The 16,819-nt window shown below is 39.9% G+C and overlaps 1 protein-coding gene across 1 annotated transcript; it reads right to left on the bottom strand.

Moving 5' to 3' along the window:
• Positions 1-1,600: 1,600 nt before the first annotated feature.
• ubc (ubiquitin C) lies at positions 1,601-16,107 on the bottom strand. The gene is given in 3 exon segments (XM_023962289.1): positions 1,601-2,367; positions 13,944-15,553; positions 15,982-16,107. Coding segments are annotated over 2 exon segments (2,301 nt in total). The 5' UTR covers positions 15,547-15,553; positions 15,982-16,107; the 3' UTR covers positions 1,601-1,669.
• Between the last annotated feature and the right edge of the window lie 712 nt (positions 16,108-16,819).

Below are 16,819 nucleotides of genomic sequence, written 5' to 3'. Positions count from 1 at the left end.
TTTGACCAAGAAGTGTCCTGGCCTTCACAGGTGCATTGCCGGGTTAGAACTATGTGGAGAGGGAGTTTCATAACTACACATGCCAATGTAGCTTGAAGAGTTCAAGTCTTCTAAGGCAAGAATTGGCTCAAACAGCTGCTACTTTGCTTAACTGGAGGAATGTATGGGGATATTGTGGGGCATGTACTGCTTGGGAGAGGATTTACTGGGACAAGTGAAAACAGACCATTCTGGAATAAAGTAACCTCTTCAGCATACAGTACTGTGGTAGAACAGGCACGCCACCAGGAGGACAAAGGCTGTCTCACAGGGGAACTATCGAGTTTGAGAACACTGTGGTATGACTTAAGGAAGGAACTGTTGGAAACTGCTTTCACATTTGATGGGTCTGTTATGTTCTCGCCTGGCCTCAATTAGGGATATGGAGGGGACCCTGTGTCTATCTGTAACCATCCTCAAACACATTCTGGTTTGCTGGTAAAATAAAATAAAACAACAAACTGAATCTTGACCAATAGGAGGAGCCAGAGACAGCAGGTTTCTGTGTCCTGGGGAAATGCTGTCATGAGCATAAGACCCTTCGATCCTCTGAACTAGTAAGACGTATGTTTTACAGATTTCTGTTCAACCCATATGAAACAAAAAAACGATATCTTGAATGTAATCTTTTTGCATACATCCTTGTTAACTGCTAATAGGTCCGGTTTTCCTGTAAAGTTGAAATTATTGGATGAAGCGATGTTCCATGTCAGAATTCTATGTCTGTTTCCTCATTCTTTAGTTTGTGTAAAAAACACACCTTGTTGTACCATAAATAATTTGAAACTTTTTTATCCACTGTAATCTTGTATTTGTTGTACTGATAAAATAAAACATTGTGGCAGGAGCATTTTCAGTCAGCAGCGTATGTTTAGATTTCAAGTCATTCAGGACTTGGAGATCATTTAAACTCAAACAGATGTCCTCTAGATCTGTTTTTCCAACCAATGTGCTGTAAAACACTAGTGTGGTGTCAGAGATGGTCAGGTGTGCAGTGAAAAATGATTCAAATGTACCTAATTGGTATAAAAAAACAATCATTGCCAGGATATCAGTTCTTTTCCTCCAAACAGGTTTCACACTGAGAAAGTAGAAGCATTACCTTTTCATTCTTATTCAAGACACTTTGATAAGAATGACTAAATTGTCAATATGGACTATTTTTTCTTTAAAAAAATAAACGATTTTCAGCTGGTGGTGTGCTTTGTGATTTTTAATCAAGGGAAAGGTGGACCTTGACTCAAAATAAGGGATGATAAACTCTGGTCTGGTCATTGGCTTTTATCATTTCAACCTAATCTTTGAAGTTAAATTACTGTGAAAGAGCTTAGCTTCCAACCCAATGGGCGATTGTCAAACTTGTAACATCAGCTCAATGTGTTATTACTGTACTTAGTTTTTTTTTTAAACCTTTTACACTTATAATTTCCTGGGTTCATCGAATTTCATGTGATCTCAATTTAAATTTAAATTGTACTTATAGTTTGGTTAAATTGCTTATTTAAAGATGACATTTCTACTAAAGCATAATTAATATCAGCATTAGGGGAAAGAAACAAACTGATATATCACGGTTTATTGGGTCAGGTTGCCATTTAGGTCAGGTAAAAACATGCTGACATGCATTCATTTACTGGCCACCCCTCAAACGCAGGACAAGGTGGAGGGTGGATTCTTTCTGGATGTTGTAATCGGAGAGGGTGCGGCCATCTTCAAGCTGCTTGCCAGCAAAGATCAGCCTCTGCTGGTCAGGGGGAATGCCTTCCTTGTCCTGGATTTTAGCTTTCACGTTCTCAATGGTGTCACTGGGTTCAACCTCGAGGGTGATGGTCTTGCCAGTGAGGGTCTTGACAAAGATCTGCATGCCACCCCTCAGACGCAGGACAAGGTGGAGGGTGGATTCTTTCTGGATGTTGTAGTCAGAAAGGGTGCGGCCATCTTCAAGCTGCTTACCGGCAAAGATCAGCCTCTGCTGGTCAGGGGGAATGCCTTCCTTGTCCTGGATTTTAGCTTTCACGTTCTCAATGGTGTCACTGGGTTCAACCTCGAGGGTGATGGTCTTGCCAGTGAGGGTCTTGACAAAGATCTGCATGCCACCCCTCAGGCGCAGGACAAGGTGGAGGGTGGATTCTTTCTGGATGTTGTAATCGGAGAGGGTGCGGCCATCTTCAAGCTGCTTGCCAGCAAAGATCAGCCTCTGCTGGTCAGGGGGAATGCCTTCCTTGTCCTGGATTTTGGCCTTCACGTTCTCAATGGTGTCACTGGGTTCAACTTCAAGGGTGATGGTCTTGCCAGTGAGGGTCTTGACAAAGATCTGCATGTTTACACCTGTGAAAAATGATTTTGCTTTTAGTATTTGATATTTATTGTCTCGAATGTACACCACTATAAATGTATCATCCTGTGGAATGTTGGTGAATATATATATATTTTCCTTTTTTTTTTTTTACCTAACAACATTGGCTAAACCATCTTACATTCACATAAATCCAATAAGCAGGTCAATGAGTGATCTTGAATATAAGTAATTCTCCTGAAACATCTTCATTCATCGGGGGGACGATTCGAGAAGCTGCGCCATGATTTTACAAAACGCCATCGTTAGCGGTTTCCTCCCTTTAGCTAACGTTCAGGCCAAATAACGATGACGCCAGAAATTTGGTGTCGCTGTGATTCAATTAGGTCAGCAATTGTCTTTAAAACCGTTGTTTTAAAACAAAACAGTAACGACGACACTGAATTACTACAAACAACAAAAACGTGTGACGAAACAATTACTGCCCAGTCAAAAATCAAGAACATTTTTAAATGCTTTTTTCTGATGCGCGTCGGCGGTTGACAAAGTAAAGGGGGATCTAATTTAGTAGCACCGAATGTTTTATAATGATAACCAAACTATGATAAAATAAAATAAAAACCAGTACTTACAGTGTCTGGTGATGTACAGGTAACAAACGCCGCAACCCTAAATGAAGGCGCACGCCTCAAAAACGAACGTTTTTATTTCGTCATTTGACCGTAAAGTATTCATCCGCCAACAAAAATAGTCCAAGTGTGTGGCAAGTCTGTTATGTTTTATTAAATCATTCAACTCTACTTTCTTAAACCAAATCAATTTATATTTTAACATCAGTGTTGGGTTTAGATATCTTTTAGTATTATGCATTTAATTTGAAAATTAGATTCAATTTTAACCATATTATTTTTCTGTTTTTCAATCAATTAAACTAAAATAATAAGAAAAGATTATGTTAGCCTAGGGATCGTTGTCCGTTTTTTAAACAACTGAAACAAACGAATAAAAAAAGAAACATTTTTTAGCCAAAATCTTTTTTTAAATAATTTCGTCATCTTTGTAAAAACAAAAATGAAACTTGTATGTTTTTGATACATTTTTCTCGCAATATAGTTTAAATAGAATACATTTGTAAATTGTAAAATAAACGATGTTTTCATTATCTGAAACCGGAAGTACTTGTGCAATTCGTTTTTTCCAATAAACTTTATTGCACAGTTTTCAAGTTACAGAAATTCACATTCAGTTGCACAATAAAGAAACAATTGTAAATATCAAACACACATAGAACACCAAACAATAATAATAGTAATAAGCCCTGTGTGTGTCTTTTTTTTTAAATGCTCATACACAAATCAAGTTAGGGTGAACAAACGTTATAAATGCGCATATCCTTGTCCAGTTCAGTTACTTATGAAAAGTTTTCAGCAACCCAGTAATCCTAGAGTGAAATCACATCTGAGTTTAGTTCTAAAGCAATCCATGCTAACACTAACAACAGATCCTGAGAATTTTTTTTCAGAAAAGAATGTCAATAACACAACATAAACTATTTTAGGTTACATTCATTAGTGGACAAAAACGAATTAGAATAGTAAACAAGAACAAATGCTTCAATGAGAATGAAAAACAAAAAACATTGTGGACAGTACCAGTACTCAGACATTAAATACTTTTTTTATTAATATCTCTTGTATATAATAATGTAAAGTTAAAGATATTAAATTTGATTAGGTAAATTTTAATTTAAAAAAGTGTAAGCCAAACAGACAAAAAAAATCTGAATCTTATTTGGATGTTTTTCAACAAATAATATTATCAATTGACAAAGTCAGAAGAACAATTAAAATAGATCCCATAAAATTTAAAAGTCCTTCAGAGGCTGGATGAGCAAAGAATACGCCCAAACAATAAGCAACTATAGAATTAATAGATTATTTTAGCAATGAATTGTGGTTATTGTTGAAACAGTTGTTTTGTGAGTGCATAATAAAAGTCACTCCGCAGAAAAATGGTGAGTTGAATATGGAATAAGAGAATCCACAGTGGAAACTCCTGTTTTATTTGTTCCTCACAAATGAAACATATCTACTATACTGCAGTGAGAAAGAAGAAAAAAACATCAAGTATTCCTGAATATTAAACATTTTGGTGTTTGTTTAGACAGATGCTTATTTTAAAAAATGACCCATGTCATTGTAGCATCTTGTTGGAAAATCACACCTACTCCTGGGGCCTGTTTCAGAAAGGAGGTTAAGTGTAAACTCTGAGTGCATTAACCCTGAAATCAGGGAAACCCTGGGTTTTCCGTTTCAGAATGGGAGGTTTGTTAAACCAGAGAAAGCAGAGTAAGTCAAACCCGTTTCTGAAAGAGAGGTAACTTTTACTCGGAGTCAGTATCCATGGTTACTTATGCTGTGAACCAAACCTGGTCGGGAGCAGGTTTTATTCTCCAAACTCAAGGTTTCTGCCGGTCCCCTCCCCTTTTTAAAGACGAAGCGGTATTTTTCGCTTTAACCTTCATTGCCCACATTTCCGTCACACAGAGACGGTATAAGCGACAAGAATGGCTTGTCCTTTTTTGGAGGACCCAATAGACGAGGAGGCTGCATTAATTCATAGAGAATTATATTTACCTCGTATGAGGATTTTGAGAAGACTCAATTTTTTGTCATTTCCCCATACGTTTTTGTTTGAGCATTACCGTTTTTCGTTGCAGTCAATTTAATATATACAATGAAAACAACATTAGATATGTATTGCTATGTAGATGTTTCATATGTCAAATATTGTCAACAAAGCCTACATCCATGACATGCTCACATTTGACCTGATTGAATTATGTTTTTATACTTCATTTTTAGCTGCTGCCATGTTCTTTTAATTCCTGCAGGATTGCATCTACATGAAAATGAAATCAGGGACATTGAATTAGATTAATGTAACAATTACTTTTTGGAAACACAATTTGCTAGCACTGCTTACTTTCTTAATCCCATATAAACCTATACCACTTGATCAATACAAGGGTAGTGTTGCAGCGTGTGTGTGCTGAGCGGGGTGCGAGTGCAGGTGCAGATGGGGGGGGGGGGGGGTGAGCACGGAGCGGAGGTGTGTGCGTGGTATATATTGTGTGTTCGGAGGACGGAGCACTTAGTTAAATAAAGAGAAGGTGTCATTCCCAGAATAACTGTTTTGGAGTCATTCTTTATCCGCTCTGGAGGTTGAGGGTTTCCAACGGGAAGTGAACCCCGAAGGAGAATTCCCTTCGGCCCTGAAGGAAATCTCCCCTGCGCTTCTGACCACGGTCGGAAAGACGAGAGAAAAGAAAGGAGAAGTCTTCACGCAGCGTAGACAAAAGTTCACTTTGAAAAACACAATTGCATGTATTAATATTAAACTGACCAACGTTTGCAAGAGGGGAAGGTTAACAAAAAAGTCCTCTAAACATTACCGACGTTAAAGGCATTTCCCCCCCCCAGATTGGTTCTGTACACTATGCAGCATTTCATGCATTTACACCAGGAATAACACTTCAAAAGTACACCTTAATATCGCCATTTTGTTATTTCACACCTTACGCTATTTAAAAAGTTATTACAGCCAATATTTATAACAATGATTTAAATGCAAACTTCCGCATTAACTTGAGCAGCTATGTTTTCCACGCTAACTGTCTCTGTTTTGCAGATGCAGCGGTGTTGCTTTTCTTCTGGAATATGTGCTCATATTCACTGTAACTCTGCAGCAGCACGTCAAGTTCAGCTGGCGAAAAATACGCAGACCTCTTTTTTTCATGGTTGCCATGGTGACTCGTGATATCTGCGCTCCATTGATAATGGCTTCTTATAGACGCGGTGCGCACGCTCACCTCCGAATCAGTCCACTCAGAGTTGATTGATCTAACTCGGATCAGCTTCTCTGAAACAGAAAACTCAGAGTTGTTAATCTCCCGATTGACCAACTCAGAGTTCAAGTTCAACCTCAGAGTTGGTTGAACCTCCTTTCTGAAACAGGCCCCAGGTCATAAGCAGCAAGGACAGTAGGTAAATATGAATAAACACCAGAGCATCAGCACTTTAGACATGGAGATCAGTATGACAGTCAAAGTTGGCATCAATCATACATGGTAAGCTAAATAAGTTTGCTCATCGTATCACAGTTCACAGGTTTCTTAATTCCAAGACAATGTTGGATTTGTTTGTCCCACCTTTTAAACTTAGTACTTTCAGAATCAGGACTGTATAGCACTCTTGCCTCACAACAAGAGGGTCATGGTTTGATTCCTGGTTGGATTCCTTCTATGTGGAGTTTGCATGTTTTTACTTGTGCACCCTGGCTTCTTCCGACAGTCCAAAAACATGCATTGTGGGTCAGTTGGTCACTCTAAATTGGCCATTGGACAACAACAAAAACAATAATAATAATAATAATGATAATAATAATAATCCATTTTTTTAAAGTGCCTTTCACGAAACCCAAGGACACTTTACAAAACAAAGGTTAAAAATAATAATGAAAAGCACAATAAATATAAAAAGACAAAATCAAAGTGAATCAGGATGGAAAGGCAGAAATTAACAGATGAGTTTTGAGTTCAGATTGGAAACTTGGTAGAGAGTCTATGTTATGGAGGTCAGGAGGGAGGGAATTCCAAAGTTTGGAAGCGGAGCAGCTTAATGGCTCTGCTTCCCATGGTGACGAGTCTGAGGAACAGAGAGTTGAACAGAGGAGGAGGACCAAAGAGAACGAGAGGGAGTTTTGATATGGATGAGGTCGGAGAGATAAGGAGGAGCCAGGTTATGGAGGGCCTTAGAGGTAAACAGTTGAGTTTGAATTTGATTCTGGAGGTTATGGGAAGCCAGTGCAGCTGGTGGACAACCAGGCTGATATGACTGAAGGGAAGAGGTTCTGGAGATGATGCGGGCAGCTGAGTTCTGGACCAGTTGGAGCTTATTGAGGGTTTTTTGAGGGAGACAAAGAGAGGGGAATTGCAGTAATCTAAGCGGGAATTGACCAGACTGTGAACCAATATAGATGATGAGTGGATGGTGAGGGAGGGGCGTAGACGATTAATGTTACGTAGATCTAGGATGACACCCAGACTCTTCACCTGAGGGGAGGGGGTGACAGAAGATGAGTCGATGGCAAGAGTAAAACTTGTGGCTTTGGAGAGGGTGGATTTGGAACCAACGAGACGCAGCTCAGTTTTGTCCCTATTGAGTTTGAGAAGGTTTGAGGTGAACCAGTTTTTGATTTCAGATAGACAGGAGTGGAGGAAGGAGGGTGGAAGAGAGGTGTCAGGTTTGCTTGACAAATGGAGCTGGGTGTCTTCAGCAAAACAATGAAAATTAACATTACATATACAGAAAATATTACCAAGGGGTAGAAGATAAGTAATGAAAAGGAGAGGACCAAGGACAGAACCTTGGGGCACACCAGAAGAGATAGAGGAAGGCTGAGATTTAAATGATTTAAGCTGAATGAATTGGGTGCGACATACGAGGTAGGATTGAAACCAATTGAGGGGGTTGGAGATGATGCTGACGGAGGAGAGCCCTTGGAGGAGGATGGAATGAGAGATGGTATCACAGGCTCCACTCAGATCAAGGAGGATGAGAATGGTGATTAGGCCAGAATAAGCTGCAATGAGAAGGTCATTGAGCAGAGCAGTTTCCGTGCTGGGTGAGGGGCGGAAACCAGACTGAAAACCTTCCAGGAGATTATTATGTTTCAAATGGTCATAAAGTTGGGAGGCGACTATTTTCTCAAGAATTTTGGAAATGAAGGGAAGGTTAGAAATTGGATGGAGATTATTGGTGCCATTTTAAAAAGTGATGGGGCAGTACCAGATGATAGAGGAATGAATAATGGCAGTAATAAGCGGAAGGAGAGATGGGAGACAGGGTATATCTAAGGATGTTGGGAGGGGATTGAGATAACATGTGGTGGGTTTGGATTTTAGGATGAGAGAGGAAATGTCATCGTGGTCAGGCAGTTGAAAGGAGGAAAACATATGATTGAGAGAGAAAGAGTCAGGGATGGGAGGGAGGAGAGAAGTGCTAAGCTGTTGATGAATTACTTGAATTTTCTGGTTGAAGAATGACATGAGGAAGGGAGAAGGTCAGGGGGTTTGAAAATAGTGTTCATCAGAGAAAAGAGATTTTTTGAGTTGCCTTTGTTTGTGGAGATAAATTCAGAAAAGTAGTTTGTTTTTGTGATAGAAACCAGGTCCTTATACTGAGTGATTTATAGATTTCTTTATGAATGGTTAAGCCAGTTCTTTTATGGAGTCGCTCTAGCTGGCGACCTTTGGCGTAGGAGCATGTGAATGTGTGGCCCTGCACCAGATTTCCAACCTGTACCCTTACCTTCACCCAACAGTTGCTGGGATAGGCTCCAGCAACTTTTTGACCCCGAAAGGGATTAAGCGGCTTCAGAATATGAATAGATGGACTTTTTTGATGGCTGCAACCATAAACATAAATTCAGGTTTATATCCCAAGCATATGTACAAGGACCACATCAATCAGGACAAATTCAATCTAGAAATAATGTAGAAATGATCAATATATTTTAATAATGACTATACAAAAACTTTCGCAAAAACGGCTAACATGTAATGCCATTATGTTTCCTGCCTGAAAGATAAAAGTTTAACTATTCCGGTGATGGGGACAAACCTTTTAGGGTCAAGATGGCAAGCAGCAAGTTGTCTGAGGGTAGACTTAGGATTCTGTAAAGTAGAGCATTAGTCAAAGGGACCAAGCTGACCCGTTTGTCTGATTATACTGGCATATGGAAGCACTAAGGTAACTAAAGCATCCCTTAATGCCTTATTCATCTTTGAGGTAGAGTTTCTGGGTTTGGAACAAAAGCACCCCAGCATGTTGGTTTGTTGTGAGACTTCCCAGCTTGGATATTTTTTCTGGAGAAAATTTAGACTGTCTTTGAGCCAGACCTGTTAAATAGAAACAAATGAAACATCACATCCTATAGTTATTCTTAAGTACAACAACATCTGTGAGTTTTTTCAAATAGCAATATTAAAACTAGTTACAGTTGCTGTTGTACATAATGTAGAACAGCGTGCTAAAGAAGGCAGGAGGTCCTTACAGTCAAGCCTGAGACAGACTTGTCGGAGGTATCTGTCTTCAACAGAGGCATTCCTGGGGCGTACTAAACTACCCTGACTTTAACCCTGAACTCTGGCTGAAATGTGCCTAAACTTGCTTACTCTGGATATGTGGGTTCCAAAAGACCGGATATGAGTTAGCGTAATTACGCTTGACTTGGTAACCCTGGATTAATGCGCGTGCACAGCAAGTACATAAAGAGATTCTCAATGGATCGCCCATTTCCAGAGTCACCATGGAAACGCGTGGAGAATAAAAGAGAGTGTTATACTTTTGAGACGGAGTCTGAGATTTTAATGACGGCGTATGAAGATTATGCGATTATACATCAAAAAACTAATACGGCTGCATCAGCAAAAAGAAAGAGTTTCTGCTTGGAGAAAAATAATGGACCAAGTAAACGCATGAGTTTCTATCTCATTTCTATTTTCATTGAAAGTTATTTAGTTACATTATTCAACCTGATTTCTTGTCTATCCAACTCAATATTTTTTTACAACTCAAATTTACATAGTTGTAAAGAATTTTTTTTTTACATAGGGCTGCACGGTGGTGCAGTGGTTAGCGCTCTTGCCTCACAGCAAGAAAGCCCCCAGTTCAAGTCCCAGCTGGGGGACACAAAAAACACAACCTTTCTGTGTGGAGTTTGCATGTTCTCCCCATGCATGCATGGGTTCTCACCCAGGATCTCCAGCTTCCTCCCACCATCCAAAAACATGCTTCATAGGTTAATTGGTTAATCTAAATTGTCCATAGGTGAGAGTGAATGCATGTGTGATTGTGGACATTCTACCCTGCAACAGACTGGCAATCTGTCCAGGGTGCCCCCTGCCTTCAGCCACAAGTGGCCAGGAAACGGAAAAGGAATAGTGAATGAAGGAAATTTACGTATTTATCTAAATAAATGTCATATTACTCTAATTCAATTAAATGTTTTGCATCTTCATTTATAATACTTCTTGAACTCTCATATGTCTAAGTTTGAGCCTGCAGATATTCTCATTTTTATAACAATAAAATGAAAGAAACAAGAAGAATTCACATTATGCATGTCTTTTACCAGTTCTCCAAATTTAACATTTTGCTACAGAGCACTAGTGGTGCTAAATAACCTATTCATCCTCTCCCTCCATCTCACTCATAACAGGACAAATAACTAGACAATACGCAGTAAAAGAGCTACAACTAAACACATTTGGTCAAAAATCCACACTTAAACCCAAATCCGTCCAGACAGGGAAAGGGAATGGTATCCCACAATTCCTTGCGGTGCCGATCTAACATTAGCACCAAAGTTACACCCACTTGATTGAATTAATTTGAATGAAAGTAAAATAACTGTCTGATAACTAGGTGTTATTTTTAGGCTGACTTAACTAAAAAAAATATTTATCTTACCTGAAGCAAATAATTAAGTTAGATCAATGTAAAAAAGTTTATCTCTACAACATCCATACGTGGTCTTATCACCCTCTCATGGAGGAAAAAGTGTTATCTGAGCTTCTTCATCCACTAAATTATCTTCAAATGGAAACGCCATGCTCCTTCACCTCTCTGAAAACAAACTAACCTTCAACTAAACATACTCCAGACCAGGTTATGTTCAGAGCATGAGTTGCTATGGCCACTTGACATATCCTGGAACGTACCTCCATTTTTGGAACCGAAAGCTGAGGTTATCCGCTTCCTTAGCCTCAAACTTATCAAGGTAACTAGCATAACCTGCTTTCTGGAATACTCTCCTGGCCTACAGGTCAGGGAAGTTAATGTTTTGACCTCGTGCCAGAGGAACATTCCTGGGCTAACTTGTCACCACAGTACGGTGAAAAAAAGGCAATGTGTAAAATGGCAATTAAAATTCGAATGTCTGGAATGAATTGAATACCAGATGTGGTCATTTGACCTGCTTTTATTTTTACTTTGACAACTTTACTAAACTGACTGGGTCCATCTTGGCAGAATATGACTCCAAACCCTGAACCTCTGAGTTTTTTGGAACACATTCCATAAGCTTGTAAAAGCTGACGATCTACCCTTAATTTAAATGGCCAATCTCTAGTTTTTGATTTTTGTTTTTTCTTTGTAACTGTCAACAAGGTTGTGGTCTCTTGATGTTGTTATGATAATTAGTTCTGGTTTGAAGGGCTTCCTGTTAACATTGACCCACGGTTCAAAGTTCACCAGCCTTCTTACAGTTTTACTAGGCCAAACATTTTCTGGAAAAGTTATTTATGTATTTGAACACAAAACAGTAATTCTGTTTTTTTTTAAATAAAGTTTCAGTTGATGATTATTCTCTCGTGAAAACAAAACACTAAATAATTGGAAACGTCATCTTATGCCAGGTTTTACACCATTACAGAACTGTTATGCTATTTTTAACAAATGACACGTCTGATCTCTGAACTTTTTCATCAACACATATTGTATCTTTATATAGCATCGACTTTTCATCAAAGCCCTCGTGGTTTTTTTTTCCAGATTTGGTTATTTATTTACAACTGGAACATATTTATTGAGAAATTTAACTGTCAAATCCATTTTTTTTCCAATTTACAACAGAGGAGTAAACATTTAAACTAGTGATAAACAATAAAATAATTACTTTAAAGTTTTATTTTATCACTCAAAGAAAAAAACATGCGTATATTGAAATATGTGCAACGTTTTGCATTATTGCGTGTTGTTGCAGATCAGTGTGTTGTAGTTGTGAGTCTTCAGCACAATCACATGAAGCAACAAGTGAGTGTGTGTTTGTGTTGGCTAAAGTTAGTTTGAACAAATACTAGAAATTACCAGCGGACCTGAATGCAGCAAAAGTGAGCTCTTAATGAAAACGCATAAGTGCGGAATTTCCATGCAGCCCCTGAATGCACTTCCTACTGCGGCGTGTGTTGCTACTTAATTTGTGCACCAAAGTCAGAAGTTAAATCTTTGAATGAATTCTGAGATTGATCTTTGTGGTTGCCAAGTGAAGGGGAGGCAGACACTTGGTTGTGAGTTGGAGCCCCCGGTCAGAGCAGTGCTTCACCAGCCAAAGTGGCTACTACTACTAGTGAACTTCTGTTTGACAAGAAGGGATGACCCAGAAAGGCTGTGTTACATTTCAGCAGAAAGTGGCAGCAATGCAGATTTGCTGAACTCGGTGGTCATAACTGAGTTGCTATTTCTTTTGAAGAATAATCTTTTTTTTTTTTTACCACATGCTATTTAGGAAATGTTTTCAAGATGCCCAACCTCCTCTCATTTTAGAGCACAAAAATCCCAACTACCCCTGGCTACAGTGTGCAGACCGAGGCGTAGCTCAACGTGCCCACTTCATGTGATTCTTCTTTGTTACCGCAATTGCCGAAGGACCCCGAACGGTTATTGTACCTTTACCGTATTTTCCTTCGGCTTTTATAAATTTTCATGTTACTTTTTTTTAATTCAGGAAAAGATTAGTTATTTTATTTTTGGCATATATGAAATAGAATAGAACAAAATAAAATAGAATACTTTATTAATCCCTCGATGGGGAAACTCCTTTTGTCAGGGGCATCACACGCCTGGATTAATAGTTTTTTCTTTTTTCACTTTTTTTTTTTTTAGAAAAAAAGACAACCCTTTATTTGATGCTGTAGGAAAAAGAAAGGCAGACTGAACAAAACGTATGCGGCGGTCGCCAACTAAACGGCTCGTGTCACTTAAATATTTCATATTTTGCACTAGACTAGAAAATATATTTTTTTCCTGCCTCTGTATTCTCTTCTGCTCAGAGGACGAACACCCCCCTCTTCTTCCTCAGCAGACGCAGCAAGTCAAGGCCAGACTGCAGTTTGACCTACTTTTGAAATCTCGCGATAGCCTGTCGCGTGACAGCCAAAAAGCTGGATGAGAACTTGGTAGCAGACATGAACCCTGGGCTGCAGGCATGTGGTAAACGGCTGCAATCAAACCTGATGGCAAATATCACACGAACACTTAACGTAGTTTGAATATTTGCGTCACACCAATTAATGAATGTTAACTAAAACTAAGTTAACTAATGTTAGGCAGTGTGTATTGGATTTCTAAAATTTCCACCGTCAAGATGTTTCAAGACTAGCTCTTCATTCCTTTAATTTTTGAACAAAGGCAGATAAGATATGGGCAATGATTAAATATTAACCTTTCCTTCATAGAATTTTTTGGAAGAGCCTTCATTTTCAAGCAGTTTTTTCCATTGACATTGTTTGCCCAGATGAAAGCCATTCCTCTGACCTCACCCATTACTGCTATAATTTAATACATTGTTCAGGTTCACCTTGCATACTTTTAGACTATTTCTGATTGAATATACCTTTTTATCTAAATGTAGTGTTGTCATCTAAAACACAGGATGCTTTCGAAGCTGTACACCACTAATAAAAAATGGAAACCAAATATAACACTTAAAACTGTTTATTTAATCAAATTATAATTTGGTCATTTTTGCGACAGAAAATCTTAACTTTACTGGCCACCCCTCAGACGCAGGACAAGATGGAGGGTGGATTCTTTCTGGATGTTGTAATCGGAGAGGGTGCGGCCATCTTCAAGCTGCTTGCCAGCAAAGATCAGCCTCTGCTGGTCAGGGGGAATGCCTTCCTTGTCCTGGATTTTGGCCTTCACGTTCTCAATGGTGTCACTGGGTTCAACCTCAAGGGTGATGGTCTTGCCAGTGAGGGTCTTGACAAAGATCTGCATGCCACCCCTCAGACGCAGGACAAGATGGAGGGTGGATTCTTTCTGGATGTTGTAATCGGAGAGGGTGCGGCCATCTTCAAGCTGCTTGCCAGCAAAGATCAGCCTCTGCTGGTCAGGGGGAATGCCTTCCTTGTCCTGGATTTTAGCCTTCACGTTCTCAATGGTGTCACTGGGCTCAACCTCAAGGGTGATGGTCTTGCCAGTGAGGGTTTTGACAAAGATCTGCATGCCACCCCTCAGGCGCAGGACAAGGTGGAGGGTGGATTCTTTCTGGATGTTGTAGTCGGAGAGGGTGCGGCCATCTTCAAGCTGCTTGCCAGCAAAGATCAGCCTCTGCTGGTCAGGGGGAATGCCTTCCTTGTCCTGGATTTTGGCCTTCACGTTCTCAATAGTGTCACTGGGCTCAACCTCAAGGGTGATGGTCTTGCCAGTGAGGGTCTTGACAAAGATCTGCATGCCACCCCTCAGGCGCAGGACAAGGTGGAGGGTGGATTCTTTCTGGATGTTGTAGTCGGAGAGGGTGCGGCCATCTTCAAGCTGCTTGCCAGCAAAGATCAGCCTCTGCTGGTCAGGGGGAATGCCTTCCTTGTCCTGGATTTTAGCCTTCACGTTCTCAATGGTGTCACTGGGCTCAACCTCAAGGGTGATGGTCTTGCCAGTGAGGGTCTTGACAAAGATCTGCATGCCACCCCTCAGGCGCAGGACAAGGTGGAGGGTGGATTCTTTCTGGATGTTGTAGTCGGAGAGGGTGCGGCCATCTTCAAGCTGCTTGCCAGCAAAGATCAGCCTCTGCTGGTCAGGGGGAATGCCTTCCTTGTCCTGGATTTTGGCCTTCACGTTCTCAATGGTGTCACTGGGCTCAACCTCAAGGGTGATGGTCTTGCCAGTGAGGGTCTTGACAAAGATCTGCATGCCACCCCTCAGGCGCAGGACAAGGTGGAGGGTGGATTCTTTCTGGATGTTGTAGTCGGAGAGGGTGCGGCCATCTTCAAGCTGCTTGCCAGCAAAGATCAGCCTCTGCTGGTCAGGGGGAATGCCTTCCTTGTCCTGGATTTTGGCCTTCACGTTCTCAATGGTGTCACTGGGTTCAACTTCAAGGGTGATGGTCTTGCCAGTGAGGGTCTTGACAAAGATCTGCATGCCACCCCTCAGGCGCAGGACAAGGTGGAGGGTGGATTCTTTCTGGATGTTGTAGTCGGAGAGGGTGCGGCCATCTTCAAGCTGCTTGCCAGCAAAGATCAGCCTCTGCTGGTCAGGGGGAATGCCTTCCTTGTCCTGGATTTTAGCCTTCACGTTCTCAATGGTGTCACTGGGTTCAACCTCGAGGGTGATGGTCTTGCCAGTGAGGGTCTTGACAAAGATCTGCATGTTTTTACTTTAAATAAAGAGCAAAAATACAAAAAATTAAAAAATGTTTTAAAATTAAATAACGTGTAAATCTATGTATACACTGTTGTAATGTAAAATTTATCCGTTATATCTGAGGACAAACAGTCAGGGGCAGCCATTTCAGTTAGACTTAGGGCGCCATTTTGATATCTCGCTGACCTTCTTTGTTCGTCGGTCGAATAGCACTACAGGCATTTCTGCCATTTACTTTTATCTGAAAGTAAATTATAGCTTATCAAATAAAAAGAGGCAAAGGATATAAACATTTATGGCGGGGGAAGAAAAAAACCGTATCCTAAATTACGAGTCAACGTAATGTAAACGGAGAAGAAACGGTTCGCCAGCAAAACTAGTATGCCTTTGAATTAAAAAATAATAAAAGGAAAACTTTGAATAGTTAAAATTCAGACTTACACTTTAACTTGTGGCTGTTAGACGAATACTTATTTAGTCTCCACGACGACGTCGAGCTCTCTGCGAATGCTGAGAATAATGCCGGACACCCTGTCTCGGCAGGCTTATATGTTGGGTCTGCGTCACATGTTGAAATCAATCCGCATGAAAAAGTAGTCCGTCAGTAAACATAAAGATGACGGCGTTCAACCTAAATTTTTGAAAATTCCAATTAAAAACACGTTGGGATAATTTCTTGGCTGGAAAAGAGAATATTATATCAAAAACTTTATGTCTAAAAGCTTGTTTATTTCCAGAAACAGTAGAGATCGTTCTCGGCGGAGTAATACATCCTAACGTCCTCCAGAATTTACCAGAACCATATGGCAACAACCCGTATCCGAGATCTTTCGAGTTCCTGATTGGCCAACCTTCTTGTTTGTCAGTCAGCGATTGGTTGCTGCTATCCAGAAAGTGTTGAATGACAGTTTACCCGGATGCTTGAGGGTGTTTTTCAAACGAAATAAAACGTATTTAGAAACATGTTGTTTAAGTGTCTTCAGACATATGAATCATTAGGTTTATGTTGTTATTCATAGACCACTAATGTATAACCCCGACATTTTAAAAAATGTTAATCAAGTCTGAAAGGGCATGACTAAAGGTCACGAGGAAATGAGAAATTATGCTGATGTCACTGTTATGTGAATGTCAAAAAAATAAAAAATATAATATAAAATAATATTAGCGACAAAAAAATAAATAAAATAAAAACAACCGAAAAGCACTACTTCGAAATATCATTAACATTTGCAACTGACATAAACCTGCTTTTATGTTTCAAAACTATGGCCATTTA

The sequence above is a fragment of the Oryzias latipes genome, chromosome 14 (assembly GCF_002234675.1).
Source record: "Oryzias latipes chromosome 14, ASM223467v1".
Lineage (NCBI taxonomy): Eukaryota > Metazoa > Chordata > Actinopteri > Beloniformes > Adrianichthyidae > Oryzias > Oryzias latipes.
This window is presented reverse-complemented; position numbering and strand designations above follow the sequence as displayed.